Source organism: Notechis scutatus, chromosome 2 (assembly GCF_049901735.1).
Source record: "Notechis scutatus isolate UNSWTSFEM ecotype Mainland chromosome 2, rNotScu1.2, whole genome shotgun sequence".
Lineage (NCBI taxonomy): Eukaryota > Metazoa > Chordata > Lepidosauria > Squamata > Elapidae > Notechis > Notechis scutatus.
Window position 1 is genome coordinate 38,347,198 of NC_142010.1, and position 15,967 is coordinate 38,363,164.

A 15,967-nucleotide genomic window follows, 5' to 3' on the forward strand; every position below is an offset into this window, starting at 1 on the left:
TCCCCTCCACCATTTTCCCCGTTTCTTTGTATTAAACTTTTTTCCTTTCTCCTTTATTTTTCTGATTTTTATCAATTCTTAAATTTAAATATTTTTAAGTTTAATGTTATTGTACTTTTAAAATCTACATGAATGAAACAATCAATCAATAACATTTCATTCAGACATCACAAATACATCTTTATTCACTTGCTATCCATATGTAATGAGGCTTTATCTTTACATCGATATTAAAGGAAAGTTGGACAAGGTTAGGCATAGAAAAACTTAGGAGAAGTTTAACCTTTGCAAACTTCAACTGTCTCCTCAATTACTGTATACATCCCATGTGTTGCTGACCTTTATATAGGTAACCATTTTTGTAAAATATATGTCAAGAATAAACTTTGGAAAAGTTAATTTCTCTAGGCAACTACTGGTCAGAAAGAAAAGGGGTGTAGTCTAGAGCAGGGATCGCCAACCTTTTGGACCTCAGGAACTACCAAACTCATAATTTTAGATCCCAGGGACTGCTAACTGGTTCTGTAGGTGTGGGCTAATTTGTGGGTGTGGCTTGGTGGTCATGTGACTGGCTGGGCATGGCTTATATGTAAATATTGTAAATATTTGTAAATAACTTTTACCCAAAATCAGGCAAAGCAGGCAGGCAGATTGAGTTGCTCACAGAATCACAGATTCATTCAGAGATCTATCTATCTGCCATTGGCTAGCTCAGCCGATGATCTATCTATCTGCCATCGGCTAGCTCTGTCACATAAAATTTGCTTGCAAGCAAACTCATAAAATTTGCGAGAAAGCAAACTCACAAAATTAACTCACAACATACCATGTATGTAAATATTGAATTTTTTATAAAAAAGAGCAACTTTTACCCAAAGGATCTATCTATCTGCCACCGGCCTAGCTCAGTCTCTCAAATTTGCAGCCTTGTGTTTCTGCACAGCCTGGATTAATTGCTTTGGGGGGGGGGGGGTGCTCTGGGGGTGAGATTTCTCTGTGGCCCACCAAAATTTTCTCATGGCCCACCGGTTGGCAACCACTGGTCTAGAGAATGGAATCAATGCTTTGAAAATGGGTAGAGTGGGAACTTTGATAAAGAAATATAGTATTTTAGAAAATGCATAGGATATATAGGGACTTTGTGATATCTGGGGGATGGAGGTTTGTCTATTAGAATTAGCTTTAAGCAGTATTTTGACTTGGGCTGCCTCTAATCAGTACAGTGTATATCCTACAGATGTGTAAAGCTTAAGAAAATGATTTAATCAAAAGGAGATTCGACTGAATCATCCTTCTAAATCAAGCCAGTTTTCTCAAAAATCAGACACTTTGTGTTCTTTCTATTCTTTCTAGCTGGAGTCACAGTATTTCTACTCTAGTCTCTGATGTCCAGTCTTCCCAAAAGGGCCCATTTCAGTCCCTTTTAATATTTACATTCGCCCTACTTCTTCCCAAATGATGAAAATAACAAAAAATACATCAAAACGTTTGCTTTCTTTCTGTTACTTATCTTTCTTTTTTTCTTGCACTGAACAGCATAAATATTATCCACTGAGTGAACAGATCTCAGATAATTTATTTGCTGCTGGGTTACTGCATAATAAATTCAAACAAAAGTGTTTGGGCAAAAGTAAATGGAAAGTAAAGGAACAGCAGCAACAAAAAAACCTATTGTGGTAGTATGTTATAGACCAGTGGTGGCTAACCTTTTTGGGCTCCTGTGCTGAAAATTGCATGCGTGCTTGCTCACACACGCTTTCATGCTAGCACCCAGAAGGCAATGCGCGCGGCGGCACCATACCACTGTGCATGTGCGCACGTGATCTCCCCCCCCCCGCTGCTCCCTTACCTGTACTGCTCATACGTGCGCCTCCCAGCTGATTTTCAGGTCTTTTTGGGCCTCCCAGAGACTCGAGGGAAGCCTCTGCAGTCTTTGTAGGCTGAAAAATGGGCCCGTTTCGTCACTTTGGGTATTTCTGGAAATACAGGAAGTAATGAAACGGGCCTGTTTTTTGGCCTACAAAGGCTGCAGAAAAAGGCCCCCAAAAGGCCCAAAAATCAGCTGGGAGGCACGTGCATGCTCAGTGAGGTAAGTTTGCCTGGGGCTCCCGTGGCCACACAAATGGCTCTGCATGCCACCTGTGGCACATGTGCCATAGGTTCACCATCACGGTTATAGATTACCAAGTCATATAAAAGATTTCCAAGTATGTTCTTGTGTGAGATTATAGAATGTTTAGCAATAAAATACATAACAATCAGTTAATTAGATATGTTTTTTTAATAATTAATTTATCAGTCTTATGACCATATCAAATAAAATAAAAATAAAATTCAGGATCTAGGATAAAGTATATAAAAGAATATATGTAATAAAATATGTATGTGCTAAATACAAGGAATCAGCATTTAGATAAATTTATCACCTTTATATGAAATACAAGGAATCAGCATTCAAATAAACACACTCTTTAGTCTTCTATTTCCTTTCAGGAATAGTCCAGGATTTAAAGCTTATTAAATGAATCTTTTCCACATCTGTAGCAATCCATATCTCTTCAACTGCTATGAAGTCAAAGTTAGAGAGGAACTTCATTATATCCCAATCTGTTACTCTGTTCTTTCGGCCAGTGATATCCCAAGTCAGTACTTAATGTTATTGGGGTGATTGAATGGGTACTAGAATTTTGGGTTAAAAACATGTTTTTCAATTATTCAACTAGACTGAAGTTATCCAAAATTCCTTCTGGGTCAAAAAAAAAAAAAAAAAAAAACCACGTAAGTTTGAAATATGTTTACCTTCATCACTGCCTTAATATTGTGTAAGTTCTAGTGAATTTTGAGATGAGCAACAACTTGGTTGGATGCTTTTTCAGGTTGACAACTCAGAATAGCATCTACATCCAAAGTGAAGTTTTGGCTAAGGGTGATTTCTTTATAACTCTGTCCTATTCCAAAGTCATCCTCCGTTAGTAACTCACCAAGATTTGGGCTTCAGCTTACTTCCTTTTATGTGTCAGCCTCTATTTTATTTTTGTCACTTACATTTTCTGCATGCTGTGGTGTTTTATCAAGGAGTAGAGGGAGTAAGGTGGAAACCACTCCCAAGGACTCTTTGATGTCTTTTCCATGTCTATTTTCCATGTTAAACTAGGGGATGAATCACCAGATTGTTTCTCAAAATAGGATGTATTTTTTGAGCAGTTGGGGTGACCAGCTCTATTAAAGGCCTAGCAACTTTACATCTTGTTGCTAATAATTCTCTTCAGATCACCTAGCTCAGGGCTGTCAAACTTGCAGTCTGCGGGCCAGATGCATCATGCACCGGCCACGGCCAAACCCAGTTTGGCAAAGGGGGAAAACATCATGTTATGTCACATGATGCTGCTGTGACGCCACGAGTTTGACACCCCTGATCTAGCTTTTTTGGAATATCGACTTGTTCAGTACCTGGCAAGGTACTGAAAGAGTTAATCAGATTTGTCCCAAAGCGTTCTTCAGAAAACTGATCTTCTATGGGAGATACAGACTATTTATTCAAACTATCTCTTTTCAAGGACAGTAGTGATAAAACATCCTTGGAGTTACCTACTTTTCTATGGGAGGTACAGATTATTTATTCAACTATCTCTTCTCAAGGACAGTAGTGATAAAACATCATTGGAGTTACCTACTTTTATGTTGTTACAATTAAACTTTAAAGTAAAGCACTCTTATTGCCAAGATTAGTTATTAGTTACTCTCTCTGTGTGAAACACAGGTTCATTCTCAAACTTGCTCTAAAAAGACTTCACTCTGAACAATATGCTGCAATAATAGGGTGTTTGAATGATAGAAGGATTCATTTAAAAGTCTCTCCTGGATGGGAGTCAATCAACCTGCAAATGAGTTAACTGCCTTTCACAGTGTAGAAGGTGACTAAGAGAAATAGTGTCTGTTCTTTTGGATCCCATTTTTTTTCTCTATTTACTTTGGATTTGTAAAGTAATCTCATTAGGCTGTAAGTAATAGTTATTATGTGCTTGCCTTTTATCCAATGTTCTAAAGGTACTTTTTCATGAGGCAACTGGACTTTCTTATTTTTCTTTGAAGACATTTTGCTTCTCATCCAAGAAGCTTCTTCAGCTCTGACTGGATGGTGGGGAATGGAAAGAGTATAAATCCTTCCATTCCAGTCAGAGCTGAAGAAGCTTCTTGGATGAGAAGTGAAACGTCTTCAAAAGAAAAAACAAGAAAGTCCAGTTGCCTCATGAAAAAAGAACCTTTGGCACAACCATGACCTGGATGACTGATAATCCTCATAGACTTTTATCCAATGCTTCCTGGGAGGATGGAACTTGCTTTGCATTCTTCTGGATGTAGGTCAAGATGTCTTTTAACTTATTCCTCCCCTTTTTTAGGTGTTAAATTAGGATCCACCTTTCCACCACTATTTGTTTTTGAGTCACAGTTCCCTATGTGTAGGCCTGCTTTAACTGATTCAGCAGTATTATTATATATATATATTAGTATGTTATATATTAGTATATTAGGATGACTGTGTTAAAGCTTAATAAAAGTATCTTTTAGTTGTGTTTACTCTGTTGTCAATTGTGGTCAGAAGCTCAAAATTGACAATATTTTTGTGCCATTAGTAGGCATTGTCTGGTTATAAAGTCAGCAACATTTTTGTTTTTTAAGTCCTCATCCCCTTCTTGCATAAGCCTTGCAGTAGTTGGACAAATGGCTGCAATTTGAGAAGGGCATTGGTTCTTCAGGCATAGAAACAGAAAGATTTAAAACTTGGACACTCTCTATCTCTGCTTACATATCCCATTATGGGGTAGGGGTTGTCAAATCTGCTTGAGAGTCTATCAAAAAAGGAGAGGGTTGATTACTTATGGGATGAAATTTACTTTTTAGATATCAGACAACTTTGAGGTGTTTAGTAGACTTGAGTGAAGTATAAGAAGCAGAATGTGAGCAACGTCTCTTCTTTCTTTTCCACATGGTGGAGTCCAGTCAAAATAGTAAAAATATAGGTCTCCAACAGAATAAAATTAAATAAAATGGAATAAAAAGGAGTAAAAGGGATAGTTAAAAATTAAAAAGGGGCTTTAGAGGGAGGTTTTAACAACAGATGCTAGCTCTAGTCTATGCCATCTTTTTGGGCTCCTCTAAATATCTGTTGGGCTATTTAGCTAAGCCTAAAGATTCTGTTGCAGTTTATTCTTAAATTGTAGAAGAGACAAGATCATTTACTATCCCAGACTTCATCCTAATCTATAGTTAGCATCTGATTAAAGAGGTAAAACAGTAACAAATTTGGAAAAAGAATAACAATCACATTGGACTACAAGACATCACAACAAACAGCTATATGAATAGATTTCAGAAGAGCATATTTTAATTAGCTTAGAGATCCCATGGACAGAAATCTTCTGGTCAAAGGAGGAATAGATAGGTTGAAAACTTCTCAAAAACCAGTACTTAAAAATGATAAGCATAATATTAGACTGAAAAAATATAAAGACACAACAGTTTAGCTCTCTAAAAACTAATAAGAGAATCAAAGAAAGAAGTTGATGAAAAGCAACTAAATCAATAAGAATTTCTAAGTAATCTATAGCAACTATGGGGGTGGTGCAATGGCTCAGATTAAGATAAGGTTCGAATGCCAAATGCAGTGTGACAGGGTGAGCTCCAAATACTCTCCTAGGTCTAGCAGTTCAAAAGCATACACATATGAGTAGATGAACAGGTACTACTTTGGTAGGAAGGTAACAATCCTCCATTATATCATCCTAGCCCACTTGACTGCAGAAATGTCTTCAGACAGTACTGTCTCCATGGCTCTCGAAACAGAGATGAGCACTGCCACCCACATAGTTGGCAATGACTCACAGAATAAAATCCACAGGGACTCCTTTACCTTTACTATAGCAACCATACTTAACTTTATGGCCAACAATCAAAATCAGGAGTTTTAAAGTTACATAGCAGAAGGGTATGTGAAGAAATATAGTTTATAAATTGTTTCCAAATGGAGATAAAGCTAGTATTTAGACTTAGTATTTAAAGTGGTTTTTTTTTGGCATTAATGTGTACTCTGAAAGCCGAATCCTCTAATGAAGAATTAATGTTCAGTGAGAAACATTATCTATTTTACCAGTGGTTCTCATATACAAAGCCAACTCAGTATATTTCATGGGAATAGATGTCTTGATAAAACTTAACAGAAAAACGGTTGACAAAAAAATGAAGTCACTATTTAAAGTTTGTTTCATCCTCAGAAACTGATAGAGGGAGAGCAATTGCAAACAATTTCATTTCTTTTTAAAAGGAAGTAGCTTAATGATCCATTGTGGATGCCAAGACAGTTTGATTGATCCAATAATTTTAAGAACCATGCATCATCTTTGTTGCTCTTCTCTGAGATTCTGGAAAGAATACAGATAAGGTCAACAAAGATTAGGGGACTCAAAATTAAAACATATGAATAATGGCTGCAGGTATTGGGTTTGTCTAGTATAGTGAAAAGAAGAACTAGAGGTGGCATAATAACAGTATTCCAATATTTGAGGGGCTGACACAAAGGGGCTCCCACAAAGAGGAAGTCAAAGCACCTGAAGACAGGACAAGAAGCAATAGATGGAAACTAATCAAGGAGAGAAACAACCTAGAATTAAGGAGAAATTTCCTGACAGTGAAAACATTTAATCAGTAGAACAACTTGTGTCCAGAATGTTTGTGTGCTCCAACATTGGAAGTTTTTAAAAAGAGATTGGCAAGCCATTTGTCTGGAATGGTATAGGGTCTCCCACTTGAGCAGGGGGTAGGACTAGAAGACCTTCAAGGTCTCTGTCAATTCTGTTATTCTGCATAAGAAATGAGAGATGAATGTAACAGCCAAGTAGTTAATATCTAGAGGGAAAAAAGTAGGCTAAAGCACAAAAGCAATTTAAACTAACAAAAGAAGATAAAACAAAAGAAGTAAATTGTCATAAAAAGGTTTTGGATTTTACCCTGTAGTAAAATAATAAGCTTAAAGAAGTACATGAACCATAATGGAACTAAGCAGAACAACTGAAAAACAAAGGGAATGGCAATCCAGTGAAAGTAAATGTTACATATGAGAAATAACATAGCGGGAGAAATAGATTAATGGAATTTGAACCTAAGAAACATGTAAACATACACAGAAAGGCAAAAAGGAAATAACCTGATCAGGTCTGGATATCAGTTACCAGAGATAAAAAATTACATATAGCAGGTCACAGGGAACCAATCCATCAAGTTCAGACAAATACTGAAGTAGGACATTAGAATTAACAGCCATGTTGACAGATGCTGCTAGTGAAGAATAAAAAGACAAGCTATATAAGGTCTGCTAGAAAACCAGGAATTCATGTAAGCAACTATAAAATCCAAGAGTCTAGAAGGAGCTTACAGCTATCATATCATAGACTTTTGTATGATCATTCAGAAATCATGGAGGATGAGCATTTTTCAGAAGGCAATCGGTATAGTACCAGAGGACTGGAGCAGGGCAAATGTTGTTCCTATCTTTGCAAAGGTGATGGGGGGAAGAACCCAGTCTGATATAAATTCCAAACAAAATCCTGGAATACATTATTAAGCATTGAGCTTGTGAACATTTAGAATAGAATGCAATTGGCTGCATGAGTTTATGAAAAATTATGCCCATCAACTCAATTCTTTGATAGAGTGATGAGTCTTTGATAGACCGGTGAGGAAGAAGACCAGCAATGAACATCTATTAACAACAACTAGCAGTCAAAAGACAAGATGAAAAATATTTAATCTCACAATCCTGGACAGATTCAACCATAGTTTCAATGGGGAGCCTGTGACCATCCTAGACCAAGCTAAACTAAAAACACAGGGGATTCCTGGAAGCTTGGCATTCAGACAAATCAGCCAACAGTAGACACATAAAAATAATCATATTTACACAGTATTCAAAAGAGATAACAAAAAGCTAAGAAGGAAACAGACTAGAACACATCGTCTCCAGCAGTCAATAACCAGGGATTAACACCAGGCAAACAATGCAGCAGAAAACAATACCTTAACCAAAGAACTACCAAGGAGAAAAGTACACCCACCCCATCAAAACTGGCAGGGCAAGCTATTATACATAAACATGAAATAAACCTCATACTCACTCACACTGATGTTACATAATTGGGTAATGAAACCTCTGCAAACAAACAACCAAACTCAGAGACCAATAAGATCCCATGAAGCTGGGGACTTCAGCAAAGTGTTTGACATGTTTTCGATGAGATTCTGGTAAAGAAAATACAATGTGAGGCTAGCTTATAAGTTAGGCAGACATACAGTAGAACAGGTTGAACTACTGTATACAATGAATAAACCATCAATGATTCTGCACTGAATTTGAAGGAAATGTTGACTCGCCATTTTGCAAGGCTCCATTTTAGGTGTTGTTGTTCAACCCAATTATAAATAAGTTGGATAAGAAGTTAAAAATATGATCATCAGTTTGCAGATATTTATTTATTACATTTATATGCCATCCGTCTTTCTATCTAGAATGACTCTGGATGGAAATGGAATAAATGGAACAAATGGAACAAATGTTTAATATAAAAGCATTAAAATTGACAACAATTAAATAAAGGTTAAAAAACCATGAACATGGATGGTATGGGGGTAGGCTTTTGTCTCTCACTCAACCAACCAGCAGAGTGCACCCCCACCAAGGCACCAAGCCAACCAGCAGAGCTAGTTTTTAAGATCCTTTTGGAAAGCCAGAAAGGTAGAGGGAAATCTCACTTCTGGTGGCAAGATGTTTAGAAGGAAGGGGTCATAGCAGAGAAGGGTCTTTTCCTAGACCCACTAGGAATTTCTTGGCTGATGGGGTCCATTGAGAGCCTCTTCTCCTGGAGTAAGTGGAGAGATTAATTCAATTGGAATGAGATGGTTCCTCAGATAACCTGCTCCCATACTATGAAGGGCTTTAAAGGTGATATCCAACGCCTTGAATCAAACCCAAAAGCAAACTGTATTACAAAAATCATGGGATAGCAAGTATTTCAATGCAAATCCACATTTGGATAGAAAAAAATTAAAGGATGACTAAAGGATGAAGTATTATACTGGACAATAATACACACAAAATGTATTTGAGTGACTTACAAGCTGACTACGATCCATGAGTGCGACAAAACTGCAAAAAGAGCACATCCAATCTTAGCCTTCAACTCACAAAAATACAGTGTCAAAAAATCACTATTCTCTCTAAAACTAGGGGTGTCAAACTCAAGGCCTGGGGGCCAGATCCAGCCCAAGGGGTACTTAGATCTGGCCCATGGGGCCTCCCTAGAAACAGCAAAGAACCAGCCCACCATGCCTCTGCCAGGGAAAATGAAACTCAGGAGGACCACCTGTGGCCATCCAAGGCTCTGTTTCACTGGCAAGAGGCTGCCACAGCCAGAAATGGAGCTTGTGACGGCTGTGTGCAGCCGTCCCAGCAGTGGCAGATTAAGGCTCACTGGTGTCCTAAGCACTGACAAATCTTGGTGCCCCCCTCCTTTGTACATACTGTACAAGTGAAGTCATATTCTCAACTTTGTGATGCCCCCTTTGGGCCTGGTGCCCTAAGCATGTGCTTAGTCTGTTTAATGGTTAATACACCACTGCCTCCTGGGCTCCATTTTCACTGGCAGAGGGTTGCACCAAAGGTGCCCTGACACAAGTGACATTGAGCTGGTCATGCCCACCTGGCCATGCTCACCCTGGCCCTCTAAGGTCGTAGGCAACCCTGATGTGGCCCTCAATGAAATCAAGTTTGACACCCCTGTCATAAACCAAGCCACACCTAGAGTACTGCATTCTGTTCTGGGCACTACATTTTAGAAGGACATGACAAACTGTAATATGTCTAGACAACAGCACTCAGGAAATAGCCAGTTAGGACAAACTTACAAGGAATACCTGTAATCATTGTGTGTATTTAGCCTGGAGAAAAGAAGATTGAAAAGGGACATGCTGCTGCTATCAGATATTTGAAGAGCTGTCATACAGAAGACAGGGCAGAATTGTTCAGAGTAGTTTCAGAAAGAAGAGCAAAAAGAATGAGTTTAATTACAAAAAAAAAAAATAATAGATTTTGAATGCACTTCAGCTAAAATTTCCTAATGGTAAAAGCTATTCAACAGTGGAACAATGTCTCTCTGAGGAGTCTGGTCTCCTTTGCTCAAGATATAAACAGAGGATAGATTGATATTTATTAGATATGTCATAATACTACTTTCTTGTACTGACCAGTGAGTTTAGACTACATAATGTTCAAGGTCACTTACACTTACACTTACAGATGGCTAGAAACTTGTCACCTCTTAGAGAGATAGCAAGAGGAGAAGGGACCATAAAAATTCCAGCTCTGGAAGATAAATCCTGGGAAACTCTTCTAAGATACGTTTCCAGAAAGGGGGAGGGGGGAATTATTAACATGTTGGTTCTTTGTTTGACAAAATCCACATCTAAATAAGGGGAAGGGTTCTAACTCCCTTTATCTGTTACTGTATGCCTGGAAGCATCTTAGATTCTGCTTTGACTAGTACTGGAATCATTTCCTTTCAGTAAAGAATTCCTTTTGAAGTGCCTAGCTTTCAGAAGTTCATTCTTTTTAGGTTGCAGGGGAAAAAGTCCATTGCTTACACTAATAATTGTAATGACCCTAAATTACTTTTACCAGCACATGGAAATAAGCTAAAAAGAATACTGCTTCATTTTGCTTCACTATTTTTATTTTTGCTTTATGGTCCTCTCTTCCCAAGGCCTCGTAGGTGGGAAAAATTCATCCATTGATTGGAAAAGGGATACTTCTGTTTGTTTCTCTGCTATTCTTTTACTGTTGTTGCTAGTGGACTAAACAATATTTTAAAATCTGAATCACAGTAGAAGTGATTTACAGGCACTGTTTCAACTTGCGGATGCCCTGACATTTCTTTGTTCATAACTTCCCAACTTTATTTCAAACTGCTAAAATCTTTTTGTTGTAAAAGAAATTAGGTTTATTTTATCATGCTACAAATACAGGTAATTAAAAAGTGCAACATCACATAAGATTTTAATCTTAGACTTACAAACACAGGAGAAGAGACAGAGAGTTCTGATGACAAACTCTCTGGAAAAGTTTTAAAACAATTCACTATCACTAGCATAAGCACATAAACAGTTGCCTAAACAGCTATCTTGGGAATACTGTGATGTTCATGACTGATGCCAAAAAAAAAAATGCCTTAACAGATGGCCTTCTCTCTGTTTTTCCTCTTTCTCATTTATTTTTTAAAACTAAAGCTATCAATATCTCTAAATTATATCATGATAGATTTGAATGGAGTCAGTTTGATTGCCAGCCTGCTCAGTTCAGTAATTTAATTTAAAGCATGCTGAATAAGTATTTTTTTCCCTGCTGCAAACAAGTTATGATTTTTTTCATGTTACATGTATTTTAGGAATGCATGAATCTTTCTTCGCAATGCTTTTTGGGGATCTTTTTCAGCTTGCCTCAATACCGCATGTGAACAATGTTGCAACATGGCAAGAAGCAGCTGGTGTTTTTGTATTCTGTTATATATGGGAGCTTCCCTGACTGCTCATGCTTCCTGTTTTGAAAGATAGCCATGGAAGAATTCCCTTAAGATGTCTTCTTCTCTCATGCTTTAACACAGTAAGACAGGCAATTTGAAAACACACTGCAGAGTAGATTAAATAATGAAAAAAAAAGATGTTCACATGCCTGTTTTCTAGCTCCTTGAAAATTCCTGATTTTTCCCTCTTCCATCCAAAGAAAGATGCATAATTTTAAAAAATGCAAAAGAAATTTGCTACGGCACTGACTTTTTAATTAATAACCAGTGAATTGCCTGAAGACTGCTTGGCTAGTATTACAAACAACATTTTTTTGAATTACTTGGGTGAACTCAAGAAGCTACTAATGTGCAGTCAATGTAACTGTGCACATTTTTTTTTTTCAAAACAAGGTTAACAAACAAAAACACATTACCTCTAATGCTAGAGGTTCTCCGTTTCTCAGCCACCTGTAGGAAGGCTTAGGTTTGCCACTTGCTCTGCACTCCCAGTATATGTTGTCCTCCACTGCAGCTTCAAAATCTTTTATTAATTGAACCCAGTGAGGCTTGGCTTTAAATAATAAAGGGGAAATATAAAATAGGAGAATTAATAAAGACAAACCATGTTTGGCAATTGGAAAAAGAAAAACAGGTGAACACAAGAAATTCAACTCAAAAATGTTCTCTAAATGTTCATCTCATAATGTCATTTGCACTGTCCTGTAAACATTTTTAACATGCTGATAGCAAGGTAGTAATTTCACCGTCTTGCTTCACTAATATGCAAACATCCAGGAAAAGGAAGGTATGGATACAGACGTACTAGAGATATAAATATAGACATATGATTGAATGAAAGTTCAACATAATTTACTGCCTTTGAAATTACTACCTACTAAACTTAGTTAACCTTTAAATCACTTTGGCAGGGAATGGAATAAACATTTCATTTATAGCATGCTTTTATGTCTAATTGCTAATGCTATGGATCTTGCTACAGTGTATGGAAAGTTTATAACCACAGACCTACTGCCTACATAAGCCACATACAATATCTGCAGAAATAAAAGCAAAGAAAAAGCATTATGACAGACACTGAAATAATAGAAAGATGATGCCAAAGAGACTTTGGGGTCATCTACACAGCTCCCTAGCTCTGAGTGGCTCACTTATCAGTCAATGAGAACACTATTTCACCCTGGAGCCTCCATTTCAGATCTGACCTGTCATTAAAGCAGACTTAATCTGGGTCAAGATGATATAGCCAGAAATCTAAGACTGTTCCTGGTTATAGGTTATCTGGCTATATAATTTTGTTTTATCCAGTTTTGTTCCTCTATATCGAAAGAGGAAGTAGCTCAAAGTCCTTGTGAAGGTTCTTCATTTCCCAAGTACTGGACATACCATAGCATAGCACTTATGTACACAATGTGACACACACCTTCCCAAATCACAGATTATTTTTCTGGGTTAACTCTACCCTCCTAGGTCTTGTAAGTCAATGTAGGCACATAATTCATCTTTAGTACTCAGTCCTTCAAGCAGACAAAATGGCTGTCTGTAAAATGTCATACAACCTTTGCACCCCTTCAAAAGTTCTTGTACTAGCTGTGATGAGATGCTACCTCAGTGTGAATGTTTCTTTGCTGGTTGCTGTGGAGCTCCATACCAAGTTCCAGGCAGGACCTCCACAAGGATGGGCTGCTTAGCCTAGGTTGTAGTCTTGGCAGTTGCCTCTCATAGTCAAGAGCAGGGGTGGGATCCTACCGGCACATCAACTGGTTTGGGAAGCGTGCGCATGCGTGCCAAATGTGTGCTGCACGCACGTGCACGCTACCAGCTCTGGCAAGCATTTGCCTTCTCCAGCTGATAAGCGGCACAAAGCAGCTGAGGAGGTAAAAGCATAGGATAAAGGACAACCTAGAGCCCGGGTGGGCAGATGGGCCATACAGACGACCAGACGGTCATTGCAGTGAACCGGTTCAGTGTCAGCTGCTCTTCGGAGCTTCCGGTTATATAGAACTGGGCCGAACCAGTAGCATCCCACCCCTAGTCAAGAGTCAGATAGATTCTGACTGATAGTCCTCTTGTCTGCCATTTTCCATAGTTACCATTCTCCAGTTTCCTCCCACTTCCCTATCTGCTTGCTGTTTTCCTATCTCCTCTTTTCCTACAACCCTCCCTCCCCCACTCTTATCTTAGCATTCATTTCTGTAAGCTTGGGAAAATTGAGGTTTCCTCTTGGCATGAGCATTTCCTTGAAAATGTCAAGTTATTTAGCTGGGTACCTTGAAGGCAGCGAGGATGCTTGTGAGTAAATTGCAAGAGTGTGGAATTAATAAATGAATGAGCCCACCTCCTCTTAAATTTCTGGGGGAAAAGCATTAGCAACCCTGGCCTTGGGGAAAAGGGAATCATTTCTGCCTGGCTGCCACTGTTTTTCCCAAGTGCAGACAACAACCCCAGCTTCACTTCCTCACAGTCCCACAGCGGGCTTTGTGCCTAAGGCAAGATAAAAGTCATGATCTCCAGGTTTCTAGCCTGGGGGCTTAACCACTAGAACAATCTGAGTGTCTTTTCCTATCATGTGGGGCATGAAAAACTCTAATAAGATGTAAATTCTTTTGGCCAGGATGGACCAAGGGTGTGGAAATTCATGATCATCCTGTCCAGAAAGCCAATATATTAAACCTGAGGGAAACAGGACAAAGTTCCATGAAAAGGATTACACCCATCCTTGTTCCATTCCTTTCCAAAGTTGCTAAAGTCATTCATGGACCAAACACAAAGGAAAGTGTTGTAAAATCTTTTTGGGTAATATTCTTATTTATAATATTGTCTGTGAGGAATAACTTACATTAGCTAAAAGATGTTATTTCTAATCTTCAAGATACAAGTTTAACTATTATCTCAGCAGATGTCCTCTGGGGTTTTCTGAATTGTGTAAATTTAGGTACATACTACAGGTCAGCAAAAACTCAGACTAGAAAACAAGAAATGTAAGCTCTTCAATAGATACAGCTTCTCTTCTGGGAATTGTGGGATACCAGGGATGATTTAAACTTCATTTTTTCACCAAGGCAAAAATCCTCATAATTGTAACAAGAGAGAATTGAACAAAGTTCACTGAACCTCTGAGTGTGAAAGAATTAAATACTGCTTTGTATTGTCACCTTGTGTTAAGACGACCATGTTTTATCTTCCATTTGTTTTGTACATTGCTGCTTCTGATATGGGCCTAGAAGATGTATTACAAAAGTACTAATCCTTTAACTTTCAGGGGGAAAAAACTTTCCAAAGGGAAAGTATATAGCACTACAGAATAACAAAGTTATGATCTAAAGTAAGTAGTAAAAAGTCTTGTGGGGTTATGGATTCTCATTAATCACAGACCTTTCCCCAAAAAGTATAACAGAAGAGTACATACTGGTATATTACCTTGTAACAACACAAAATTCTGGTACAACATCAGATAGGCAAAAAGCACTGAATTGCTGATTTTCTGTATAGATATGGAAGTGACCCAGAAATTACAGAATACAGAATAGTTGAAAGGGATATTGGAGGACTTCTAGTCCAACCCCTGCTCAAACAGGAGACCCTATACCATTTCAAACAAGTGGATGTCCAGTGTCTTCTTAAAAGTCTCCGGTGAAGTCTCCCAAAACTTCTGAAGGCAAGCTGTTCCACTGGTTGACTGTTCTCACTGTTATAAAATTTCTCCTTATTTCTAGGTTGCTTCTCTCCTCGATTAGTTTCCATCCATTGCTTCTTGTATTGTCTTGCCTTCTGGTGCATTGGAAAATTGGTGGACTCCTTCTTTGTGGCAGCCCATCAAATATTGAAACATTGCTATCATATCAACCCTAGTGCTTCTTTTTTCTAGACAAGCCATACCCAATTCCTGCAACGTTCTTCATGTTTTAGTCTCCAGGCCTCTAATACAGGTAATTGCTCTGTAACACAGATAACTATGACACCAGGAAAAGCCTCTTCCCCAGCCTTTTCTTTTTTAAAATATGGGCGTAAGCTGCATGATATTTTGCATTTCACTATGGATTCTTCCAGGGTGTTAGACATCCACAAAGAAATCCCAAAGTTTTGTGCTAGTTAAGTGACAGGAAAAATTGAGATTAACTTAGTCCAGTGGTGGTGAGTGCCACTGAGTGCCAAAATGGAAGCATGCATCAGAAACCAGAAGAGCAGCTCCCTAATGCACGCGTGGGAGTGCCAGAAACTGGAAGCTTAGACTGATCTTCCAGTTTCTAATGCACATGCACATGCAAAGACTAGCTGCCCGGCACACATACGCGCCCCAGAACCCAGAAGAGCAATGAGTGATGGCTGGCATGCCCAGAGAT

General features: G+C 38.3%; 1 protein-coding gene across 2 annotated transcripts in view; it reads right to left on the reverse strand.

Annotated features, from left to right (window-relative positions):
* Positions 1 to 15,967, reverse strand: part of LOC113419540 (contactin-3-like) — a 210,520-nt gene that overhangs the window by 63,827 nt on the left and 130,726 nt on the right. For both annotated transcript variants that reach the window (XM_087954589.1, XM_087954591.1), the window contains one exon: positions 12,041 to 12,177. In XM_087954589.1, coding sequence (XP_087810715.1) covers positions 12,041 to 12,177 — 137 coding nt within the window. The remainder of the gene's footprint in view (positions 1 to 12,040; positions 12,178 to 15,967) is intronic.